The 24,317-nt window shown below is 43.2% G+C and overlaps 1 protein-coding gene across 2 annotated transcripts in view; it reads left to right on the forward strand.

Moving 5' to 3' along the window:
• The window catches only part of PRKCB (protein kinase C beta), a 389,607-nt gene that overhangs the window by 134,535 nt on the left and 230,755 nt on the right, over positions 1-24,317 (forward strand). For both annotated transcript variants that reach the window (XM_002756001.6, XM_035267200.3), the window contains exon 3: positions 19,895-19,977. In XM_002756001.6, the coding sequence (XP_002756047.1) occupies positions 19,895-19,977 (83 nt within the window). The remainder of the gene's footprint in view (positions 1-19,894; positions 19,978-24,317) is intronic.

Genomic DNA, 24,317 nt, shown 5'->3' on the forward strand with positions numbered 1-24,317 from the left:
AAGTGGAGGATAACTGACCTCAGAAGGTTATTGGGGAGCTCATGTACTCTCAAAGAAAAGGGCCTGGTCAATGTTAAGTACTCACAAATGCTGAGATTCAGTGTGGGTTTCACACCATTTCTAGGAGCTAAAGGTCCTGAGAAGAGGGTTCCGTTTCAGTATCAAGAAACATTTTCAGGTGGGCAGATCACTGGAGGCCAGGAGTTCAAGACCAGCCTGGCCAACATGGTGAGCCCTTTTCTCTACTAAAAATATAAAAATTAGCGGGGCATGGTGGTACATGCCTGTAATCCCAGCTACTCAGGAGGCTGAGGTAAGTGAGTTGCTTGAACCTGGGAGGTAGATGTTGCAGTGAGCTGAGACTGCACTCCAGCCTGGGCGACAGAGTGAGATCCTGTCTCAAAAAAAAAAAAAAAACCCACAAAAACCAAAAAGACATTCTCCTCCTTCCCCTACATTGGGGACCACTGCGAATGGTTGCGTCTTCCCTGGGGGAGTTTAAAGTGAATGCATAGTGGTTATGAGCAAAAACCCTAGAACCAAGTAGCCTGGGTCCCAGTCCCGATTGCCACTGACAGTCAAGTTACTTAACTTCTGCCTTATTTTCTCCTCTGTAAAATGGGGATGTTAGTCGTTTCCACCTCATAGAGCTGTGAGGATTAAAATGAGTTTATTTACGTAAAGTGCTTAACGTGGTGTTTGCCACATAGTAGACAATCAATAGATGTTAGCTATTGTGATTGCTGCCATCATCATCATCATCATCATCATCATCATCATCATCATCATGGTCATCATCGTCACCATCTCCATGGATCAGCTTTAACCAAAACTGACCCACTGTCAATAGAAAAATGTCCTGTGGATGAAGTCCATGCCATCAGGCCTCTCGGGAGCTTCATTGATCATACCATTATCTTCTCATCCTCCCACGGATATGATATTTCAGGGAGTGATTGATAGGTATGTGTGTGTACGTGGGGAAGGGTGGGCTTGTGCCTGACTCCAGGGACACAGTGCTTTGTTATGCAGAATAGCTTGCCTGTCATCCCACTACGGGCCCCTTCCTTGAAAAGTTCCAGGCTATTTTTGAGCCCTCATGGCTCACATGTTCCTTTTTACAGCATGTCAATGCCAGTACAGAAAAATTGAAACCTTTTGGCAGCGTCTAAGGCAAAAGAGATTTCAAAGTGCATGGAGGATGAGTGTTGCTCGACTGACAGGGTATTGAAACGTGATGAGAATGCCGAGTTGAGAGACTGCAGGCAGCTTGTGTGTTTGCGTTTAGACCTTGCGGGGTTTCTTGGAAAATCAGTGGAGCTGCCCAAGGTTAATGTCATCTCCAAGAAGGCACCAAAGGGTAGTAACACTCCTTCACACCCATTTGTATATACACTCCGCAAGATCAGAAGAGGATGCAGCCAGTGGAATGGGTGGTTGTCTCAGAGCACCACCTGGGCTCTGAGCCACAGGATTCTGTAGCAGGAAATACCTGAGGGCAGAGTGAGGTGTGTTGGTGCCACCTGGGAGCTCTGGGCTTTTGTGTGCTGATGGGCAGGCAGACACTGGAGCCAGGCTGAATTGTGTGCGAAAATGTGGGTCTAAGAGTGAAGTTGCCAAACCTTTTATTCTTTCATGTATCCTTCCTGTTCTTCTCTGAAGGGCAGAGTATGACTTTGGAGTCAGGCAGACCTGAGTTCAAACCCCTCTTCTTTTGGGAGTAGCTAAATCTTTGCAATACTTTATTTGAAAGGAATCATGATCACATTTTCAGGGTTGTTGAGAGGTTTAGAGATCGTGGTGTTTCAGGGCTCCTGGGGCTCAAAAGATGGTTGCTGAACCCCTGCCTTGTGTTAAATCCTCAAAATAGTCCCAAGGGCAGGATGAACAGGTAGCACTGCCATTTCACAAACAGGTGTCTGAGGCACAGAGTGGCTTGACCATAACGACATAGGAGGTGAGTCCCGGAGCCGGATTGGAGGTTGTCATTGGACTCCCCTCTGAGGAATGCAGTACAGAGTAGTGGTCAGGGCTTGACCAACCTCTAGAGTCCATGAGCACATTTTCTGGGCCTCTGGCTTAATTTTTCTCATGCACAAATGGAGGGGATTATAGTAGACTTACTTTCTATGGTTGTGAAGGTTACATATACATGAGACAATTCTATAAATGCTTAGCATGTGCTTGAGTTACGGTAAATATGTAATAAAGTATTCACTACTATTATTATTAGTATTATTAGAAGCAGCAGCAGTTGTTACCATCATTGTCACTATCTCCACGGATCAGCTCCAATCAAAACTGACCCATTGTCAATAGAAAAATTCCCTGTGGATGAAGTCCATGTTGTAGGTGTAGCAGTGATTGTGATTGCCACCAGAGATTCATATTGGGGTTTGATTTATGAGTGTTGTCCTCCGGGAGTGTTTCCTATTTGTTTTTTCTTTTCTCCCCTTTGAGGACGGACGGTGTGGTGTGATGGTTCCTCTCCATTTGGTCCCTCCTCTGGGACCATCATTCTCCTCCCTTCTTTGTCCTGCTCTGTTAACTCCATTAAATCAGAAAAGCCATGTGTTTCGTACACCGCTGTCTTCCTAATACTGATACATAACAGGAGCTCAGTGTTTAACTGGCTGATGGGTTGTGATTTGAAGCTCACGATGGTAGACCATACTCCCTCACTCTTTTCCCCATGTCTCCCCTTCACCAGACTAAACATTTAGTTTAGTCCCAGGAGGTGGAACACTATGGACTGTATCTCCTGGACTCCCTTGCTGGTTGACTTTTGTCTGACTTAAGCCAAAGGGAGGTGGCAACAAGAGATGAGAGGGTGGGTGGAGAGAGAGTTTGGGGTAGTTTGTCTACGGCCATACTACCCTGAATGCACCTGATCTCACCAGGGTCGGGCCTGGTTAGTACTTGGGTGGGAGAGTTTGGGGTATTTCCACCTGCGGCTCCCTCTGTCCATCTCTGGCCCCACTCTGCGATGCTAGCCTCTCCGAGGTGGCCCCTCTCTCAGGGTTTCCTCTATTACATCATTTCATAGAACTGTACCTTTAGCCCTAGGTACAGAGCAGTTTTCCACAGTTACTAGTGTCTTTAAGTGAACATCCAGAATGCAAAACTGATTATAAGATAATGTGTTGGTTTGTTTTCCTTTTTTTAAAAAAATGGCACACCCACTTTGGAAAACAATGGCAGTTTCTGATTAAGTTAAACATAAGAGTTACAGTATGATACAGCCATTCTACTCCCAGGTATTTGTTCAAGAGGAATTAAATTGTATTCCCACATAAGAAAGAATGAATAAATGAAGACTTATAAATGAATGTTCATTGCAGCTTTATTTGTAATAACCAGAAACTATTAAAAAAAACCTCAGAATATTGATCAGTAGATGAATGGATAAGCAAACTTTCGAATAATCAGACAATGGAATACTATTCAGCAGTAAAGATGAACTAATTGATAATACAGACACGTGGATGCATGAGTCTCAAAAACATTATTTTAAGTGAAAGAAGGCAGACACAAAATAGTGCATACTGTATGGAACCATTAATCTATAATAACAAAAAGTAGATTAGTGTCTACCACGGGCTGGGGGTGGGTACAGGGAAACTTTGACTGATGCCTGTGCTCTGTAATTTGGTGGAATATGGGTATATGCATTTGTCAAAACTCAATGGATTATGCATCTAACCTATACGATGGCCTGAGTATATTTTCTTGTATTAAATTAAGTATGCCTCATGAAAATTTGTACTTGTTTTATTATATTAAAATATCAGAGAAATGAAAAATAAAGAAAAGGACTTTTAAGAAAGCTTAAAATTCCTTTTAACTAGAGGCAGCCACCACCGTCCACATTTCACTTATTTCCTTTCAGTTTTTAATTTTTTTCTGTGCTTAGGTTTTCCCCTTCACTGTCTTATTTAAATAAAAAAGAAAGCAAATGGAAAGTCTCCTATATGAAGGCCTTTGACTATGAGTTTTCCTTGCCTAAGGGCCTCTAGCATGATGGTGAGAAGGTTTTGTCTTGCGTAACTAAAATGTATTGGGAGGAAATGAAAATGTTTAGTCTGGTGAAGGGGAGACACGGGGAAAAGAGTGAGGGAGTATGGTCTACCATCATGAGCTTCAAATCACAACCAATCAGCCAGTTAAACACTGAGCTCCTGTTATGTGTCAGTATTAGGAAGACAGCGGTGTACGAAACACATGGCTTTTCTGACTTAATGGAGTTAACAGTCTGGGAGGGAAAGATGTTTTTATTATTCACAACTATAACAGTAGCTAATGTTTAAGATGAACTGGTGCCTGTTACAGTGTTAAGGTTTAGTTTTTTATTTTAGTGTTTTTAATGTAATGTCACATTTAATCCCAGCAACTCTATGAGTAGGTGCTCTTTTGATTTTCATTTTATGGTTGAAAATAATAAAGTGGCTTGGAGACATACAGTGAGCACATTAAACCTAGACTGGCAGGTCAGGATGGAAGTGATATTTAATCCCCAAGGAAAGGACTTTTTTTCTTTTTAATTTTTAATTTCATTGAGATAGTCACACAGATTCTTGCTCTGTCACACAGGCTGGAGTGCAGTGACACAATCTTGGCTCACTGCAACCTCCACCTCCCGGGTTCAAGTGATTCTCCTGCCTCAGTCTCCCAAGTAGTTGGGATTACAGGCAACTACCACCATGACTGGCTAATTTTTGTATTTTTAGTAGACATGGGGGTTTCACCAGGTTGGCCAGGCTGGTCTCAAACTCCTGACCTCAGGTGATCCACCTGCCTCAGCCTCCCAAAGTGCTGGGATTATAGGTGTGAGCCACGACACCCAGCCTCTTTTAGTGTCTTTAATGTGTTGTCACATTGAATTCCAGCAATTCTATGAGTAGGTACTCTTTTTATTCCCATTTTATGGTTGAAAATAGTTAAGTGGCTTGGAGATGCTAAGACAAATGGGAACATACATTGAGCACATTAAACCTAGATGGGCATGTCAGGACAGAAGTGATATTTAATCCCCAAGGAAATAGTAATGTTTTTTTTTCTTATTTTGAGACAGGGTCTCACTCTGTTGCCCAAGCTGGAGTGCAATGGCACAATTATGGCTCACTGCAGCCTTAACCTCCTGGGCTCAAGTGATCCTCCCACCCCAGCTACCTGGGTAGCTGGGAGTACAGGTGTGTGCCACCTGGCCCCACTCATCTTTTGTGTTTTTTTGTAGAGATGGTGTTTTTTTTGCTGTGTTGCCCAGGCTGGTCTCAAATTCCTGGGCTCAAGCTATTCATCTTCCTTAGCTTCCCAATGTGAATATATATATATATATATATATATACACACACACACACACACACACACATATATATATATATTCACGACAGTGGTGTGTGTTCTCTCTCTCTCTCTCTCTCTCTGAGAGATAGAGCAAATATATGTGTGTGTGTGTGTGTGTGTGTGTGTGTGTGTGTGTGCATTTGCCAAGGGAAGTGGTCTGGTTTTGAGCTATAATTAGGGGCTAGGCTGGACAGAATTGGTGTGTTGAAGTGAGTGGTGGTGGCGGTGAAGGAGGAGAGAAGGGTGAGTCCCAGGGTGAGCAAAGTAGGCACATCCTGAGAAATGAGGCAGAAGAATGAGAACCTGGCTTGGGGCATGTTCTGCTCATCTAAATGGTGAGGCTGAGGAGACAGATAGACAGAGAGGTGTGGGGCTTGGGGGGTGGGGAGGAGCATGGGACTGAGAGAGACCAGAAGGAATAGAATTCCTGAAGTCCCTTGGATTGACAAGATGCCCCGTTGAGAGAGCATCCACAGGGTAGAGATCAGCACCTAGGACAGAGCCTCAAGAACTTCCTCTAGGATAGGGAAGGGCTGGAGAGCAAGAAGAGGAGCCAATAAAAGGAGGGTGGGGCCACAGCAGGCAGAATCAGGAGTCACTGGGGAGGCTGACTTCTGCGCAATAGAAAGAACTCTAATGTTAGAGCTGTCCTTAGGAGGCAGAGAGCTCCTCGTCCTGGAAGTGTGCAGGGAGCTGCTTGGTGACCATCCTTCAGGGATGTCATGGAAGAGATATTTGCATCAATCTGGGGTGAGATCAGGTGTCTGGATTGGTTTGGGTTCTTTCGTTATTTGTAAGTACACAAATAAACTCTAGTTATCTAAAGAAAAAAAAAACCTAAAAGGATTATGGGGTGGCACACAAGCAGTGCCTGACCTTAGAAAGCACAGGACCCCAGGTGGCTCTGGGGCCCTGGAGTGGCTCTGGGTGGCAGGAGCTAATGGATGACCTTCACAGAGTGACATTATCAGGATGAATCAGCTCCAGCTGTTTTCTGTCCTTGTGTTTCTTTGCCCAAGAATCAAAACCCAGGGAGAACAGTGTGATTCCCTGATGTTACAATGTTCAGTCATGTGCAAGGGGAAAGTCAGGCACCTCACTTGACAACCCCATGAGGACTGCATACCATGGAGGATGGATGGCTTCCCAAAGGAAAATCAACATTCCAGCTACCAGAGAAGAGGGAGTGGACGCTGGGCAGGCAAAACCAACAGATGCTTTTTGTAGTCTCCATGGTCCTGTGTATGATTTGCAATATTCATTTAGCAAGTCATCCCTCCTTGCAGAATTATTGGTAGTGTTTTTCCTGGCTGGGGAATTAAGCTTTTTCCATTTGCCTTTTTAGAGTGAGTTGGGGGCCTGATATTGACATGCGTTTATCTCTGGGCTTTCAAGGTAGCCCAGAGATTGTGCCACCCCTGGAAGCACAATTTGGTGACTGTCACTCATTGTCATGTCACGTAAGGGTGCAGCTTGTGACTCTGTGGCCTTTCTTTTACCAGCAAGGGAAGCATGCTGGTAGTGGCAAGGGGTCTAAATCACCGTTGCATCAGTGAGGTGGATGTACCCACCCTAAAGGCACTTACTGAGAAGATGCCTGAGTAACAGGCACTCATGAGCACAGCAGACCTGGCAAACCTCATAGTTCCTCGCACTTTCTCTCACCTGAGTAAAATCCCAGGTGCTGATGTCTTCATTGAGGGCTGCAATACCTAGAGGAATTAAGGAAAGGATCAAACTGTATCCCAACTTTCCTGAATTCACCAACATGGACTGAGGGAGTTGAGTGCTTGTGATACCAGGCTCCTAAAAAAAAAAAAAAGGCTTACTTATAGGAACATAGGAAGCACACGAGAAATAAGGGCCCCCACGGCCCACCCTTCAACTTCTCACCTTTGGTTTATTAGTCAGGACTCCTTTGGTCACAAGAGACAAAAACCCAATTCAAGTTGGTTTAGGAAAAGAGGCATTTATTGGCCTGTACAGAAAAATTGAGAGTTCTTCAGGTCTGGCTGGATTTAGGTGCTCCAGTGTGGTCATGAGGCACCTCTTGGCTTCATTCTCAAAAAAGCTTTTCCTTAGATGATAAATATGGCAGACACAATACTTTGGGAGGCTGAAGCAAGAGGACCACTTGAAGGCAGGAGTTTGAAACCAGCCTGGTTAATCTAGTGAGACCCCCATCTCTACGAAAGGCAAAAAAAAAAAAAAAATACTCAGGTGTAGTGGTGTGCACCTGTAGTAGCTACTAGAAATATTGAGATGAGAGAGTTGCATGAATCCAGGTGTTCGAGGTTGCAGTGAGCCATAATCACACCACTGCACTCCAGCTTGGGTGATAGAGTAACATTCTGTCTCAAAAAAGCCTGCAAACCAACTCCCTTACCCCCAAAAAAGGATGGCAGATGCAACTTTATTCTCTACCAGTTTAACAACTCTGCTGGAAAATAAACCCTATTTCCTAATAGTTCCAGCAAAAGTCCTGAGCTGATTCTCTTTGGGTGACCTGAGTCACATGCCCACACCTGAATCCCCACTGTGGCCCAGGTCCCACATCCACCCTTAGAGCCAGAGGGTGAGGGCAACCTTAGCTGACCCACACAAATGGTGAACCAGTGAAGAGCAATTCCTTAAAGGAGAAGCATGAAGGATGGGTGCTGTCAGGCAGAAACAAGACATGCCACCACACTTGGTTTTGGGGTTAGGCCTGCTGCTGGTCTGAGCAATCTAAGGCTGGATATGGCTGGCAGGTAAAGAGATGCTGATGTGTCATCCCCTTCGATCATGGCATTGTGTCCTGCTGTCTACATCTTTCAGGGCCTGGTCAAAAGCGGGGAACCATGGGGTCAAGGACAGTCTCCATGTGCCACTCAAACAGGCAGGATGTCCCCAGCAGGCATTCTGCCACGGTCTGGCTTTCCCAGGGTTTTACAGCAGAAGGAAGGGTAGGGGACAGCTTTCTTCTGGTGGATTTATTTCCTTTTCAGCCCTGTTCTTTTCCTCTTGTTGGCTCAACTGCTTTATCTTGCTTAGTTAAATAAATTTGGTTACATTATAAAGGAAAACAGTCTTTTCCTGCAGTTGCTGACCACTGCAAAGTTACTGCTCTTTCTTTTGTTTTTTTTCTCTTTAGTGCTTGGCTGTGAATAAGCAAATGAAGTTTGCTCTCTCTTCCTCCCTTCTTCCAGAAAGAAATAATCATCATCAGAACTTTAAGAATTTCCCATAAGACTGGGCAAATTCAAAGAAGGCCACCTATACAATGGAGCAGATGCAGTTGTGCAAACAGAATGGGATCATTGGCTACATGGGGAGATGGAGCAGACTCTCCCAGATGTGTTAGTGTGGGGAAAAGCAGGTGGTGGAGGTGTGTACAGAGTAGCAGTGTTTAGCTCTCCCCAAGCACATTTGAATTACCCAGGAGATTTTTGAATGTACTGATGCCTGCCTCCTTCTCCCCACAGCCCCGTTAAATTAGAATCTCTGGGAGTGGTTCCTGAGCACTTTTCATTGTAAAAGCTCCAGGGTGACTCCTGGCAAGCCAGGGCTGAGAACCAGTGCTGTAGAGTCGTATCTTGGCAAAACAGCAGGGACCTAGATAAAAAAAAAAATGAAATAGGGACTATCTCAGCCCATACCTACAGATAGACACACAAATGCTCGCTCATACAGAGAGTGTCTCTAGAAGGATACACAGGAGACTAGAAAGAACGGTTCTCTCCGGTGATGAAGTAGGGTGGTGATTCTCAACTGTACTCATTTGTAACATTGGAATTTTTACGCCATAAGCATGCTATATTCTTTTGAAAGAAATGCTCACTGTATGCTGAAAGCTGGCCAGACAGGGCTACAGGATGACCCCTGAACTCTTGCAGCTTGTCTGTGTTGGGGAAAGCTGCCCACAGATTCACACACGCCATCTCCCTGTCCATGGTCTCTGTTGGGCTTCCTCTACTCAGCTGTGATGAGTGATTTCTGAGTGTGGGAGAGACCAAAAGAGCCCATTCATTCATTCATTCATTCATTCATATTTTTAGTAAGAATTAGGTATAAGCCAGGCATGTGGTAGGCACATGAATCTGATCTCACGTTCACAACTATATGTGAAATAGGTGGTCTTATCTCCATTCTAAGATTGGGGATATTTTAACTAAGAAATTCATACAACCAAGCTGGAAATATTTGAGGCTGAATGACCAGCTAAGAGAGCTTATAAACTGGCAGCACTTATATGTGTTTAGATGGCCTGTACAGAGCTTTAAAAAAAAAATAGTATTTTACAACTCTGGACCAGTAAACCCAGGGCCACTGTTGGCTAGAGCTGAGTGTCCCTTGGAAGGGCATATGTCCTTCAGTTTAGCCCAGTCCCATTGTATCCCTTTCCTTCTGTGTCACACCAGCCTTGCATCACTTAGTCACAGGCCTGGCTTCTTCAGCATTTGCGTTTGTCACCCCTGTGTTAAGGTAGGTAGGATGAGTGACCTGTCATCTGTCCCTCAGGGATACTGAGCTGAATTGTCCTGTGGAATGTGCCATTTCTATTCCAATCTGGCCTTCTGTCCACTGGCTGGAAAACCAAGCTCCTCTGCTTTAAGTTTCATTTGTGGACTGCATGGGATGGGCTGTGGGTATTGATTTGTTTGTGGAACCAATGTACACAATAGGGAATGTGTAAAATTCATAATGGAAATGGACGGTTGTTTCGCCTGGCCAGAGTGTGGGGCAGTGGAGTGACGAGAGATAAGAGTGAAGTTAGATGGTAAGTATACTGTGGGTGGGTGCTGGACTAAGCATTTTAGACTTTAATCTTGAGGCTGCTGCTATCCAATAAGACTTCCAAGAATGCTGTAAATGTCTTATATCGGTACTCTCCAATGATGTTGCCTCCAGACGCATGTGGCATCAAGTACCTGAAAAGTAACTGGCATGAATGAAGATTTTTATTGTCATTTTAGATTTTATTTAACGAATTTAGTTTTACATAGCTCCCTGTGGCTGGTAGCTACCACACTGGGCACTGCGGATTTAGGCAATAGAGAGCCAGTGGATGTGTTGAAGCAGGGAACTAATATCAAAGCTGAATCTTCAGAAGGTGATTTTTCCAGGAGTGCACAGGCTACATGAGGTGGGCAGAAGTAGATAGGGATAATATTGACACTTCTTAGCATCTGTTAGTCACTTCCTGTGTCCATGCACTGTACTAAGATAACCCACTTAATCCCCATAACAACTCTATGAGGAAAGTACTACCACTGTCCTTATTTTATAGACTAGAAAATGAGACACAGCAAAGACAATGGGCATATTTAAGGTCACGTAGCTAATCAACAGTGGGACACAGTGTAGAATCCAGACAGCTCAGCTGTAGAGCTTGTGCCATCAGCCCCTCCATCCTGGAAGGAAGTAAATGAACCTTCATTGAGAATATACCTTGTGCCGTCCCCTGGTGCTGTACATTCACATGTGGCATCTCATTTAGATTTTGTAGCACTCATGTGCCATGGGTGGTCTTAGATCCTTTGTGGTTATGAAAACTTGGGTTCACAGGGATGAGATATCAAGGTGACTGTGGATACCAGTTAAGTCTTTATTGTAAAATTCCATGTCTGTGGGGGAATCACAGACTGTGGGAGTCAGGGGGGAATGTACAGGAAGATATGGCATAAAAGGTGTTGTGAAGGAAGAATCAGTGGGATTTAGCAACTGACTGAATGGCGGGGGTGAGGAAAGCGGGGGAGGCTTTCTCCTGGAACAGTGAGATGAATGACAAACACACATGTTTGAGATGAGAGTGTGGGCTCTAGAGGAAGACAGACTGGCTTCAAATACAAGTGTTAACATGGACTAGCTGAACAACCTTTGGCAAATCACTTCTCTCTGAGCATCGGTGTTCCTGTCGATATAATGAGGACCCAAAGCAGGAGGATCACTTGAGGTCAGGAGTTTGAGACCAGCCTGGGCAACATACTGAGATTCTGTCTTTAAAAAAACTTAAAAAATTAGCCAGGCATGGTGATGCATGCCTGTAGTCCCATCTACTCAGGAGGCTGAGGCCAGAGGATTGCTTGAGCCCAGGAGTTTAAGACTGCAGTGAGCTATGATTGCGCCTCTCCCATCTGGCTCTCCCAGGGTTTTACAGCAGAAGGAAGGGTAGGGGACAACTTTCTTCTGGTGGATTTATTTGCTTCTCAGGCCTGTTCTTTCCCTCTTGTTGGCTCAACTGCTTTATCTTGCTTAGTTAAATACATTTGGTTACAATTATAAAGGAAAACAGTCTTTTCCTGCAGTTGCTGACCACTGCAAAGTTACTGCTCTTTTGTTTTTTCTCTTTAGTGCTTGGCTGTGAATAAGCAAATGGAGTTTTCTGTCTCTTCCTCCCCTCTTTCAGGAAGAAATAATCATCCTCAGAACTTTAATTAATTTCCCATAAGACTGGGCAAATTCAAGGAAGGCCACCTATACAATGGAGCAGATGCAGTTGTACAAACAGAATGGGATCATTCGCTACACGGGGAGATGGAACAGACCCTCCCAGATGTGTTAGTGTGGGGAAAAGCAGGTGGTGGAGGTGCATGCCCAGCCTAGGCAACAGAGCAAGACTTTTTCTCTATGAAAGATATAATGAGAATCCTAGCACCTTCCTCACAGGACTGTGATGAGGCTCAGGTTAAGTACGGATATGATAGCCTTTTGCAAACGCAATAGCATGACCCTGTGAGTCCCTCTTCTTAGTGCTAGTGAAGCCAGCCATTGGGCAGAAATGGTGACCAGATCTTTCTGTCTTTGATCACAGAGACAGTTCAGGAAATCGCCTGGGGGATCCCCACTTCATCTTGGGCATGAGTTTAATGTGGATAAGCTGTGGGTCAGCTTTGACCTAGGAGGAAAGAGTGCTTCTCCCAGCAGCTATAGAGCAAAATCTGCATGCCAGTGGCTCCAACTCAAATGCCCCTTTCCATCAAGCAGTTTGCATGTGTTGTCTTATTTGAGCTACACCACAACCTTATATAAGTAGGTACCATTATAAAATAAGGCTCAGAGAGGTGGAGACATGGAGCTGATGACCTTCAGCTTATAGGTGGTAAAATGTGGGTTCAAACCAAGGTCCACCTGATTCCAGAAATGATGGGCTTCTCATTTCTTCTCCTACCACAGATAGTGCAGCTGGTGCTAGAATTTCTATCCCAGGTTGACATGGATTTAAGGACGAAGGTTGCTTCCTAAGAATGTCAGTTTTCCGCTAGAGACCCCATTGAGAATTGTGTACAAGAGGGGAATTAACTCCAAACAGAAAATATACATATGTTTTTGATGATTTAATTTAGTCCTCTTTGGAATACAATGAGTAAATTTTTGTGGTTATAATAAAGCACTAAAATTTGGGAGTTGGGGGTGAAGTGCTGTGTGAAGCAGAGTTAAGATCTCAGTGCTCTTCCCCGGGCAGAAACCTCTGAAAAGCCCCCGTCCCCTGAGCTTTTGGCTACGGTCTACTTCCATCTGGGATTAACCAGGTGTTTCTTATTCTTGCTGATCTAGTGTTCCTTATTGCTGCTGTAACAAATTACCACAAATTTCCTGGCCTAAAATGGCACATATTTATGATCTTATACTTCTAGATGTCAACATTCTGAACAGTAGGCCTTTTGGGGCTGAAATCGAGGTGTCGGCAGGGCTGCCTTTCTTCTGGAGTCTCTAGGGGACAATCTGTTTCTTATCTTTTCTAGAGGCCACCCACATTCCTCAGCTTGTGTCCCCATCCAGAAATGGCACGACTCCAAACTCTGCTTCCATCTGACTCTGAGTCTCATCCTCTGACTGACTTTCTTCCCCCCACATAAGGACCCCTGTGATCACACTGGGCTCATCCAGATAATCCAGTATAACCCCCTTTCTCAAGATTCTTAATGTAATCAACTCTGCAAAGTCAATTTTGTCATGTAAGTAACATAGTTACAGGTTCCAGGATTAGGACATGGATAGCTGGTGGTGATGGCAGGGCGTGAGGGGTTGGAACATTATTCTGCCTACAGACCTGGCAGGTGGCCTTTCTTTCTTTCTCTCTCTCTCTCTTTCTTTCTTTCTTTCTTCCTTTTTCTTTCTTTCTTTCTTTCTTTCTTCTTTCTTCTTTCTTTCTCTCCCTTCCTTCCTTCCCTCCCTCCCTTTCTTTCCTTCCCTTCCCTTCCCTTCCCTTCCCTTCCCTTCCCTTCCCTTCCCTCCCCTCCCCTACCCTCCCCTTCCCTTCCTTCCCTTCCCTTTTTCCTTCCTTCCTTCCTTCCTTCCTTCCTTCCTTCCTTCCTTCCTTCCTTCCTTCCTTCCTTCCTTCCTTCTCTCTCTCTTGCTCTCCTCTTTCTCTCTCTCTTTCCTCCCTCTCTTTTTCTCTCTCTCTCCTTCCTCTCTCTTTCTCCTTCCTCTCTCTCTCTCTCTCTCTCTTCACCCCCCTTTCTTTTCTTTTCTTTCTTTTTTCTCACTCTATTGCCCAGGCTGGATGGCAGTGGTGCTAACACAGCTCACTGTAACCTTGACCTCCCAGTCTCCTGGGTTCAAGCAATCCTCCCCACTCAGCATCCCAAGTAGCTGGGGCCATAGGTGCACACCACCATGCCCAGCTAAAGTTTTTAATTTTGTAGATATGGAGTCTTGCCATGTTGCCCAGGCTGGTCTTGAACTCCTGGACTCAAGCAGTCCTCCTGCCTCAACCTCCCAAAGTGCTGGGATCATAGGTGTGAGCCACTGCACTCAGCTTCAAGTGGCCTTTCTGATCTTGAATGTAATAAGGGAGGGTGGGAGGTGGATAGTGGATAGTGCTTGAGACATATTTTTCATTCTCTGCTGGAGCTGAGTAGCAATTTCCCCTTTTAAACAGACCATGCATGCAGTCCCCTACCTGGCCTTCAGACATTTCCATTGTTCATCTGGCCCCTAAACCTTTGAGATTCAGACTCCATTGTGTAGTTCTAGTAAAACCTTACTATAGACTGGGGTCAGAGGGCTGCAGGCTTTCAATCTTTGCAGAGCAGGGAAATCTTGAATAAACTATGAAGCATCTGGAGATTCTGGGCTCTTAACTGGGTACCTCTTTGAAATTAGGGCCTAGCACATTTTTTTTCAGCAGCTCAGTAAATGTTGCCTCTTCTTTACAAACAAAAACAAAAACAAAAACTGATCTTACCCTGAATTTGCCAAATAGAAATGAGGGGGTGTTTATTTGTGTCACAAAAGGATTTGATCTGTTTCTTTAAATAGGCAGTCCTACTATTTTCTTCAAAGCATTTTAGTTAATGGGAAAGTTGATTTGCACAACTTTTCAGAAACACACTGCGTAAAGGAGTTACCTGCATCAGAAGCTCATGAGGTTTTTCAGAGTCTGTTCTCAGCTTCTCTGCAGATCACACTGGGTTCACTTGGTGTATTGATTCGGCCTCAGTGGTGATGGACTATTCATTTCTGTGGCTAATTGGAAGGCTACCTAAAGTGACCTTGTCAATGGTTGCACTGACAACTATCCATGCTGTTGCAGTGTGGGGGATCAGCTTTGAGCTACGTCTACCATGAAGTTGGTTATGTTTTCTCCTTTTTCTATGACTGATGATGTTCATTTTTAGGTTGATTCATTCACCAAACATTTATTTACTAAATATCAATCATGTACCAGAAATTGTGGTAGACACTAGGAGATTAGAGATGAGTTATCCCCTCTTCTGTCTCTAAAGGGAATGAAGATGAGTAAGACAATAACTGATATCTTTTTTTTTTTTTGAAACGGAGTCTTGCTCTGTTGCCCAGGCTGGAGTGTAGTGGTTCGGTCTTGGCTCACTGCAGCCTCCGCCTCCCAGATTCCAGTGACTCTCCTGCCTCAGTCTTATAGGTAGCTGGGATTAGAGGGGCCCGCCACCATATCTGGCTAATTTTTGTATTTTTTTTTTTTTTTTAGAATATAACCGATATTTTAGATGTTTGGAAGAAAGGTTGTAGAATAAAGCAACTACTTGAAAATGGGGGAAAACACTTTCCTAAATAGTTCTGGGTCAAAGAATAAATTAAAACTCTGCTAAGAGACCACTTAAAAACTTGATATGATGATGGGACTATATATAAATAATAGGATGCAGCCAAAACTGTACTTAAAAGAAAGGTTTTTAGCCATAACATCTTTAAATGTTTAATGAAGAAGAATGGAAATAAATGAATTGAGCAGTCAATTCAAGAAGCTTTAAAAGGTACAGTGGATAATATTAGCTGACATTTATAGAATAGTCATGATATGGTTGGCATGGTTCTGAGCATGGAATAACTCGTGTAATTCTGACAACACCACTCTGATATGGGTCCTGTTATCGCTGTCATTTTCCAGAGAGGGAGGTGAAGTATAGGAAGTTGAGGTAGTGTGCCTAGTCTTAGAGTTCTCAAATGATAGAGACAGGATGCACACCTGGCCAGCAGACCCCGGAATTTGCATTCCCAACCAATTAGTAACAAAAATGCAAGTAAGCACTACAATCACAGATACATAGAACAAAAAAAGTTAAAGTAGCAATTAATAAAGAAGAATAAAACCAGGTAGAGTTGATCCATAGAATCATAATCTGCTTCCTTAATGTGATGGAATGATAAAAATAGACAAGTAAGAACACAAACTTCTGGAAAAAAAAAAAAAGAGAGACGACCTAACAATAAAACATGAGGAAAGAAAGAGAAAAGTGTAATATCATCCTAGATAAGATGCTACAATTTAAACACACGGAGAACACTGTGGATAATTTCCAAGGAAAAGGTAAATTCTAAAAGTAAGTTTGGGTACAGGTGGAAAACTTTCCTGTGTGGTTAAAGTGCAGAGAAGGAGAGTGAGGTTAAGCCGGGGAAAGCTTGGGAATGGGACAAGACTATGCTGTCATCCTTTACTTTCATGATGAGTAAAAGGGAAAGTTGAACATGGACATATGACAAGTGGAAAAGAGAAAATAATAAAAATATTATTTGGGGTAATATGGTTTCTATCTGGAAAACTCAAAGGAGGCAACTAAAACCCCACAAAACTATTTGAATTTTTTTAAAAAAATGCTTTAAAATAAATATGATAAAAATTTATTTCTTTCCTTTTGTTTTGTTTTATTTTTTGAAGTGGAGTCTCACTCTGTTGCCCAGGCTGGCGTGCAGTGGCACAATCTTGGCTCACTTCAACCTCCACCTCCTGGGTTCAAGCGATTCTCCTGCCTCAGCCTTCTGAGTAGCTGGGACTACAGGTGCCTGCCACCATGCCGGGCGAGTTTTTGTATTTTTAGTAGAGACAGGATTTCACCATGTTGGCTGGGCTGGTCTCGAACTGCTGTCCTCAAGTGATCTGCCTGCCTTGGCCTCCCAAAGTGCTGGGATTACAGGCGTGATCCACCGCACACAGCTATTTGCTTTTCCATTTTTAAAAAATGACCAATTGGGAAACAAAATGAACACATGTCCAATTTACAATAGCATACAAAATCATCCCTTAGTTGTAATTCAAGAAGGAGACGTTAAGAAAAAGTGAATTTCTAAGAAAAAAAATTACAAAAAAAAAGAAGACACCCTTAGATGATACTAAAGGAACAACGTGCAGGACTAATATAGAGAAAATAAGAGTTCAACAAGGGGACAACCATTTCCTGATGGAAAGATTCATTGTTGTCAAGGCGTCAATTATCTTGAATTGAATTTCTAAATTTAACATGATTTCAATCAAAATCCCAATCATATTTTGGAGGCTGGGGGTTGACTGAATACAATTCCAATAAAAATTCCATTGGTATTTTTAAAATCTTGATAAACTGATTCTAAAGTTTACTTGGAAGAATAAACATGCAGTGATAGCCAAGAAAATGTTGAAGGATAATGAGGGAGGACTCGCCCTGCCAAGATACAGCATATTACAGAGCCACTATAATTAAAGCCCATATTGCTATACTAGAAGACAGATCAGTGGCACAGAAGAGAAGGCCCAAAGACAGACCCCAGTGTATATGATTATTGAACATATAATAAAGTTGGCATTTGAAATCAGTGGGAAAGGATGAATTATTCAATAATGGATGCTGGGACAATTGGATGCTGCTTTGGAAAAAAATGGCAAATTGGATTCCCATTTCACATTAGATTCCAAGAAATTACAGATGGACCGAAGAGTTTAAAGTGGAAATTATGCCCCATAAAAGTACAAAAAAATTCCCAAGAGTAGTATTTATGTGACCTTGGAGCATGAAGCAGGCTGTTTGAAGTGTGCTTGGACTGTCTTTCTTTGTCCAGTTTTTCCTTTTAGTGGTTTAAAAGGAATACATAGTTTTTCTAACCTCATTTATTTATTTTTGAGACAGGGTCTCATTATGTTGCCCTGGCTGAAGTGCAATGATGCAGTCACAACTCACTGCAGTCCCAACTTTCTGGGCTCAAGCAATCCTCCTGCCTCAGCCTCCAGAGTAGCTGGACTGCAGGTGTGCACCACCATGTCTGGCCAATCTTTTATTTTTTGTAGAGATGGAGTCTCACTGTGTTGCCCAGATTTGTCTCAAACTCTTGGGCCCAAGCAACCCTCCTGCCTTGGCTTCCCAAAGTGCTGGGATTATAGACCTGAGCCACCATACCCAGTTTATATTCTTTTTTTTACCCTTAATTGTTAACACACATATTTAAACTTATAATGTCCTATATGCAATTTCTCAATATCTGTAATCTTTTGAGGAATATAAGATTCAGCACATTTTAATTGTATAACCCTCCTGCAACCCCCATGTCTTTTAACTTGGGCTTTCTCTGTTTCTCTGTGTCTTTCTCTGTTTCAAACTTTTCATATGATGGAAAAGATTGAACATATGTAAAAGTAACAGATCAGTATAATGCAACCTCATGTGTATGTCACCAGTTCAATAATGACCACATCATGATCAATTTCTTTTCATCTGTAATCCTCCCCCTTCTATCCCCACCTTAACATACTGAATTATTTTAATTTGAATTATTTTATCCATAAAGATTTTAAGAGGTATCCTGAAAGATAAGGATTCTATAACAAAAAACTCGAGAACATTATCACACGAATTATTTTCAATTCCCTAATACCAGTAACAGTAATTCCCTAATGTCATCAGAAAGTGAGTATATCCATTTCCCTGATTGCCTTATAATTTTTTTTAACTATTGGTTTTTACCAGTTAGAATCCACACAAGGTCCACATATTAGATTTATTGATATGGGTTGATAGGTGCAGCAGCCCACCATGGCCCATGTATACCTGTGTAACAAACCCGCACATTCTGCACATGTATCCCAGAGCTTAAAGTAAAATTTAAAAAATCAGTTGATATGTTTCTTAAATTTCTTTGAATATATATGTTTCTCCTCTTATTTTCTCCTCACTTGCAGTCCCCTCTTGCAGTTTATTTTGTTGAGGAAACCATATTCATTACCTTGTAGTTTTCTACATTCTGGGTATTTGGGTGGGGGGCGTTGGTTGATTGCGTCCCTGTGGTGTCATTTAGTATATTCCTCGGTCACTTGTATTTTCTGTAAATCTGTAGTTGCATCAAGAGACTCGAACCCAATCATGTCTTCATAGGCAAGAGTACTTCGTACGTAGTGATGTGAGCTGTCCTCAGTAGGCAAGTGGTATCTTTTTGCAATCTTAGCAACCATTGATGATTGCCACGTAGACCCATTGTATCACTAGGGATGGTCTTGAGGTTTCCTGTTCTATTTCCATTTACTGAGCATGTACTTTAGCAAGGCTCTGAGCTTGGCACCAAGCTCTAAAGCATGGCACCTGTCCTCCAGAAACCCGCAATCTAGAGGTTGTAAAATAAGATTTAAACTCCAAGACTGTAAAAGATGATTTGAACAAAACACAGTTTTATTTTGTTGACATTCTTTCATTGTACCTCCCCCAGAATGATATAACCTCCAAATAGGGGAGCCATAGCATAGATGCATTGAATTCAGACCAATTCAAATACGTCTATATATGCATTTGCTTGCAAACTATTAAAGTGACAATGTAAACGTTGCTGCCTATTTTTTCCCACTCTTTTATTAGATTGACATTGCTTTTGGTGAGATGGGGCATGAGTCTGCCATCCCGTTCCCTGTTTCCCCATGTTCCTCATCGTATGAACACCTCTCTAAGTGTGATTCTAGGATTTAAAGATACATATTTCTTAGGCACTATTCACCTAGACACAAGCCAACTACTTCATCTGGTACCTGATCCAGGAAACAACATTCTGTTGCAAAATCAATAGAAGACCAGGCACTTTAAGGGATCTTCAAGGGAGTGTAATTGCGAGCATATGGAATCTTTCCAACCCTAGCTAACTTTAGAAGTTTAACTTCTATGGAAGATGAAACATCTACGTACCCAAGAGTTTGACTTCAGCAAAGGACAAGCTGCAGAAACTGACATGATTGTTTATTTTGGCATAAAGGCTTTACTTGGCCAAGTTCAGGTTTAATGATCTTTTCCTCCCTTTGTCTTTCTTCCTCCTCTCCACTTTCCTTCTTCCCTTCCTTCTGCCCTGATTTTCTCTTTTGCAGTTTGCTGCTTTGTGGTGCACAAGCGGTGCCATGAATTTGTCACATTCTCCTGCCCCGGAGCTGACAAGGGTCCAGCCTCTGATGTAAGTAATGGGCATTGATCGCTTTTCTCTGCCCACAGTCAATGCTGCCTTGTGGTTAAATGTGAGTGAGCATGCTTAGACGAGTAAGTGTGGAAGATCTCATTCTAAGGCATGTGGAAACCTACAGCTTTTGGGACAGTTTTCCCTTTAGTGGAAAACAGAACGAAACAAAACATTTTGAGAGGGGGTGTGGCTGGATAGGAAACAGCTCGTTGGCCTGTTATGATTTTGCTAATGTCTTCACTTTGAGAGCTGGAGCACCGAGGGTGATAGGCAGGGGCCCACTTGATAGTGTGGCTGCAAAAAGGTATTTTTGGTGGTACTTTACAGTGCACATTATAGCACTTTGTTAGGGTGTTCTTTATTTTATTGTTATTATTTTTTAAGAGACAAAATATTTCCATGTTGGCCAGGCTGGTCTCAAATTCCTAGGCTCAAGGAGTCCTCCTGCCTTGGCTTCCCGAAGTGTTGGGATTCGAGGCATGAGCCACTGCACACGGCTTGTTAGGATGTTCTTAATATCAGGGCCCAGAAATGAGGAAGAAATGAATTTACCCTGCTACTGTAAATATCAAAGTATGACTACTGCTAGTGGGACAAGAGGTGCTTGTAGGTAAAAGATGCAAAAAAAATTGTTGTTTTAGTTATGATAAATGTGCTTTAATGTGAATTGGGAAAAACATATCTAGTAGTGGTTTTGCATTTATGATAAGGATAGAGAATTTGCTACCTAAGTAAAGGTATTTAGGTTAAACAAAAGATAAATTGATTTGAGCACAATATTAAGTGAATGACAGTATGGGTGATATAAGGATATGACAAGAGTTTAGGTACAAATATGTTTAAAGTTTAGGGTACACTGTTGATTGGCCTACCCAGCAGCCATTCACAGCCTTCACTCTTCTGGCAGAGGCTACCTCTTAGCCTGGAAGCTAAAAATTGCTGATATTTGCTTTGCCAGCTCTCTTGTAGCTTCTGAATGAGCATGTGACTCAATCCTGCTAATGGGAACTGAGGGAAAGACCTGGGAAAGATTCTAGGAAAGTTTTTTCCTTTCTGATAAGAGAGAGACATCCCTTCCCTTGTCTTCTTAAGCATTTTTGTGCAAGGATATAATGCTTAGAGTTGTGGCAGCCCTTTTGGGTCAATGAGGGAGACACTGCTGACATCCTGAGCATGGCAGAGTGGAAGAGTTAAAAGAACCGTGGGTTCATGATGATGCTGATGAGCTGCTGAGACCACTCACAGTCCTTGTATCCCCAAACTGGATAGATGGGATAAGAAGCTTTTTTTTTTTTTTCTTTGCAGAGCCTTACTGTTTGAGGCATTCCTCTCTATTTTTGTTGTTTTTTTCTTTTGAGACAGAATCTTGCTCTGTTGCCCAGGCTAGAGTGCAGGACACAATCATGGCTCACTCACTGCAGCTCAACCTCCCTGGCTCAAGCAACCCTCCCACCTCAGCCTCCTGTGTGGCTGGGACTAGAACTGCGTGCCACCACACCTGGCTAATTTTTATTTCTTGGTAAAGATAGGGTTTCCTTGTGTTGCCTAGGCTGGTCTCAAATTCCTGGGCTGAAGCCATCCTCCCACCTTGGCCTCCCAAAGTGCTAAAATTACAGGCATGAGTCACTGTGTCTGACCCTGGGGGCATGCTTTTACATGCAGCTGAAACTGTCCTGAGAAGGCTTTCCACCATGCAGTCTTTCAGTGCCCGGTAATGAATGGTATCCAGCATAACCCAATGCACCCATCACCCCTAGTTCTTTCTCTTTGTTCCTGCTTTGATGCCCCTTCCTGGAATTTCTCCCATTGGCTTTGTCTCCATTACTGGTCCCGTTACCCACTTAGACTTGACAGCTGACAGCTTGCCCAAAGTGAGTGGTGACTATCTTCTGTCATTGAATTTCTTTAGCTCCTGCTTGTCTTCTGTAAATGGTCATCTGCCAATTTGCTGCTAACTGGGGTAGGAGTTGGGGCGGGGGCATATCTGTTGCCATAGCAACACAAAGATGCTGAAGCATATGCTGGATATTCTTTGCTTGGAAAATGTGGTAGTTGAGGTTAAGAACTCCAAAAAACATGGCACAATCAAAGTCCTTGAAAATCTGTTTGCAAAGACAAAGTTTGAGATTGTTTGTCATGTACTCTCAGATGCTATGCCCTAGCCTTGTAGTGCAATTTCTTCTCTCCTTCCCAGGAAAACAGGCAGGGAAGTTTGGGGAGACTGCCCGACTCCAGTATGCAGCTCTGAGTGTTCATGCAGACTGAAACTTGATACTCAATTTGCAGCCAAGAGGATGGCGTTTCCCATATTCTGTCTATATCTGCCGAATGTTTCTGTTGCCTAAGACAGAAACTAAACTCAGCTCAAACTGGCTTATGTTAAAAGGAAAATTTTTGGTCCTTGCAATTGAAAAGGCCTAAGGGTTGACCTGGCTTCAGGTACAGTGAATCAAAGTTCCAAATAATGTCCTCAGGAACCTGTTTCTCTATTTCTTGGCTTAGCCTTTGTCTGTGTTGATTTTATTTTCAGGAAGGTTTGTCTCCTATGAGAGCCTGGTGGCTGCAACACCTTTAATCTTTTGTCTTATCAGTGCTGCAGTGCAGTAATAAGAGCTAAAGTCTCATTAGACCAAGAATCACATATAGCCAGAAGAGTGGGTTATGCTGCTTGGCCAGGGCTGGGTATATGCCGCTCTGGTGAGAATGTTTCGTTTCTCCAAACTTGTATCCTGAAATCCTAACCCCCAAGGTGGTGGTGTTAGAAGGTGACCCCTTTGGGAGGTGGACAGCTCGTGGGGAAAGAACCCTCATAAATGAGATAGTGCCCCTATAAAAAAGACCCCAGAGATATCCCTCACCCCTTCTACCATGTGAGGTTGCAATGAGAAGACAGTTGTCTACAAGAAAGTAGGTTCTCACCAGAGACTGAATCTTCCAGTGTCTTGATCATGCACTTTCCAGCCTCCAGAATTGTTAGGAATAAATTTATCACTTAAAAACTGCTCGGGTTTTGGTATTTTGCTACAGCAGCCAGAAGGGACTGGGACAGAAATTTTGGTACTAAGAGTATATAGAGGAGGCTGGGCACGGTGGCTCACGCCTATAATCCCAGCACTTTGGGAGGCCGAGGCAGGTGGATCACGAGGTCAAACATGTTCCTGAGGACATTATTTGGAACTTTGATTCACTGTGCCTGAGACCATCCTGGTCAACAGGGTGAAACTCCATCTCTACTAAAAATGCAAAAATTAGCTGGGCGTGGTGGCGTTCACCTGTTGTCCCAGCTACTCGGGAGGCTGAGGCAGGAGAATTGCTTGAAACCAGGAGGCAGAGGTTGCGGTGAGCCGAGATGGTGCCATTGCACTCCAGACTGGGTAACAAAAGCAAAACTCCGTCTCAAAAAAAAAAAGAATATATAGAGGAACACAATTTTAAGGATGGGTTTTCTGAATTGGTTTTGGGGATTTGGCAATTGGCTGCCTAATCTGATTAGATTTAAGAATGCTACCCGTACTTCTAGTAGTAAAGAGAACATGGATAGTCCATGGTGTGATCTGTTTATAGAGATACAGAAAATATCTCATTGGATACTCCTAGTCAACCATTTGTAAGAAGCAAGGAGCCAAGTGGTTCCATATGTGATACTCAAATACTTTTAGAAAACTAAGGCATATAATGACTTGCTCCTAATGTCTCTGTATTAAGTGGAGAAAGAAAAAGATGAGCTCAGGGATTTGAATTCCCAACTCAAAGTGTTGCATAAATGATCTAAGAGCTTCTAGGTGTGCTCTGAAGGAGGGCCTTCTAGCCTGCAGGGCTGAAATTTCTGAAAATTAAATGCCCAACCTCATCCTTCAATTGGCTGAATTACAATGCAAATTGAACTCCCAACCACACAGGGTGTCTGCTGTAAAAGCACGGGCAAGGGCATTGATCAGAAAAGAATGGGATCCTATAAGATGGGAAGGCTCTGATAAAGACCCTGATGAAGCTGGGGACGTTGAGCCCCTAAATTCTGATGAGGCTTTTTTTACCAGTGGAAGTGGCCTCCCTGCCTCCAGCAAAAGTGGCATCCATGCCAGGCTCAGTGGCTCACGCCTGTAATCCCAGCACTTTGTGAGGCTGAGGTGTGTGGATCACCTGAGGTCAGGAGTTCAAGACCAGCCTAACCAACATAGAGAAACCCTGCCTCTACTAAAAAAAAAACAAAACACAAAATTAGCCAGGCGTGGTGACAGGTGCCTGTAATCCCAGCTACTTGGGAGGCTGAGGCAGGAGAATCACTTGAATCCAGAGGTGGGGGTTGTGGTGACCCAAGATCACACCACTGCACTCCC

The sequence above is a fragment of the Callithrix jacchus genome, chromosome 12, assembly GCF_049354715.1.
Source record: "Callithrix jacchus isolate 240 chromosome 12, calJac240_pri, whole genome shotgun sequence".
NCBI classification, from domain to species: Eukaryota; Metazoa; Chordata; class Mammalia; order Primates; family Cebidae; genus Callithrix; species Callithrix jacchus.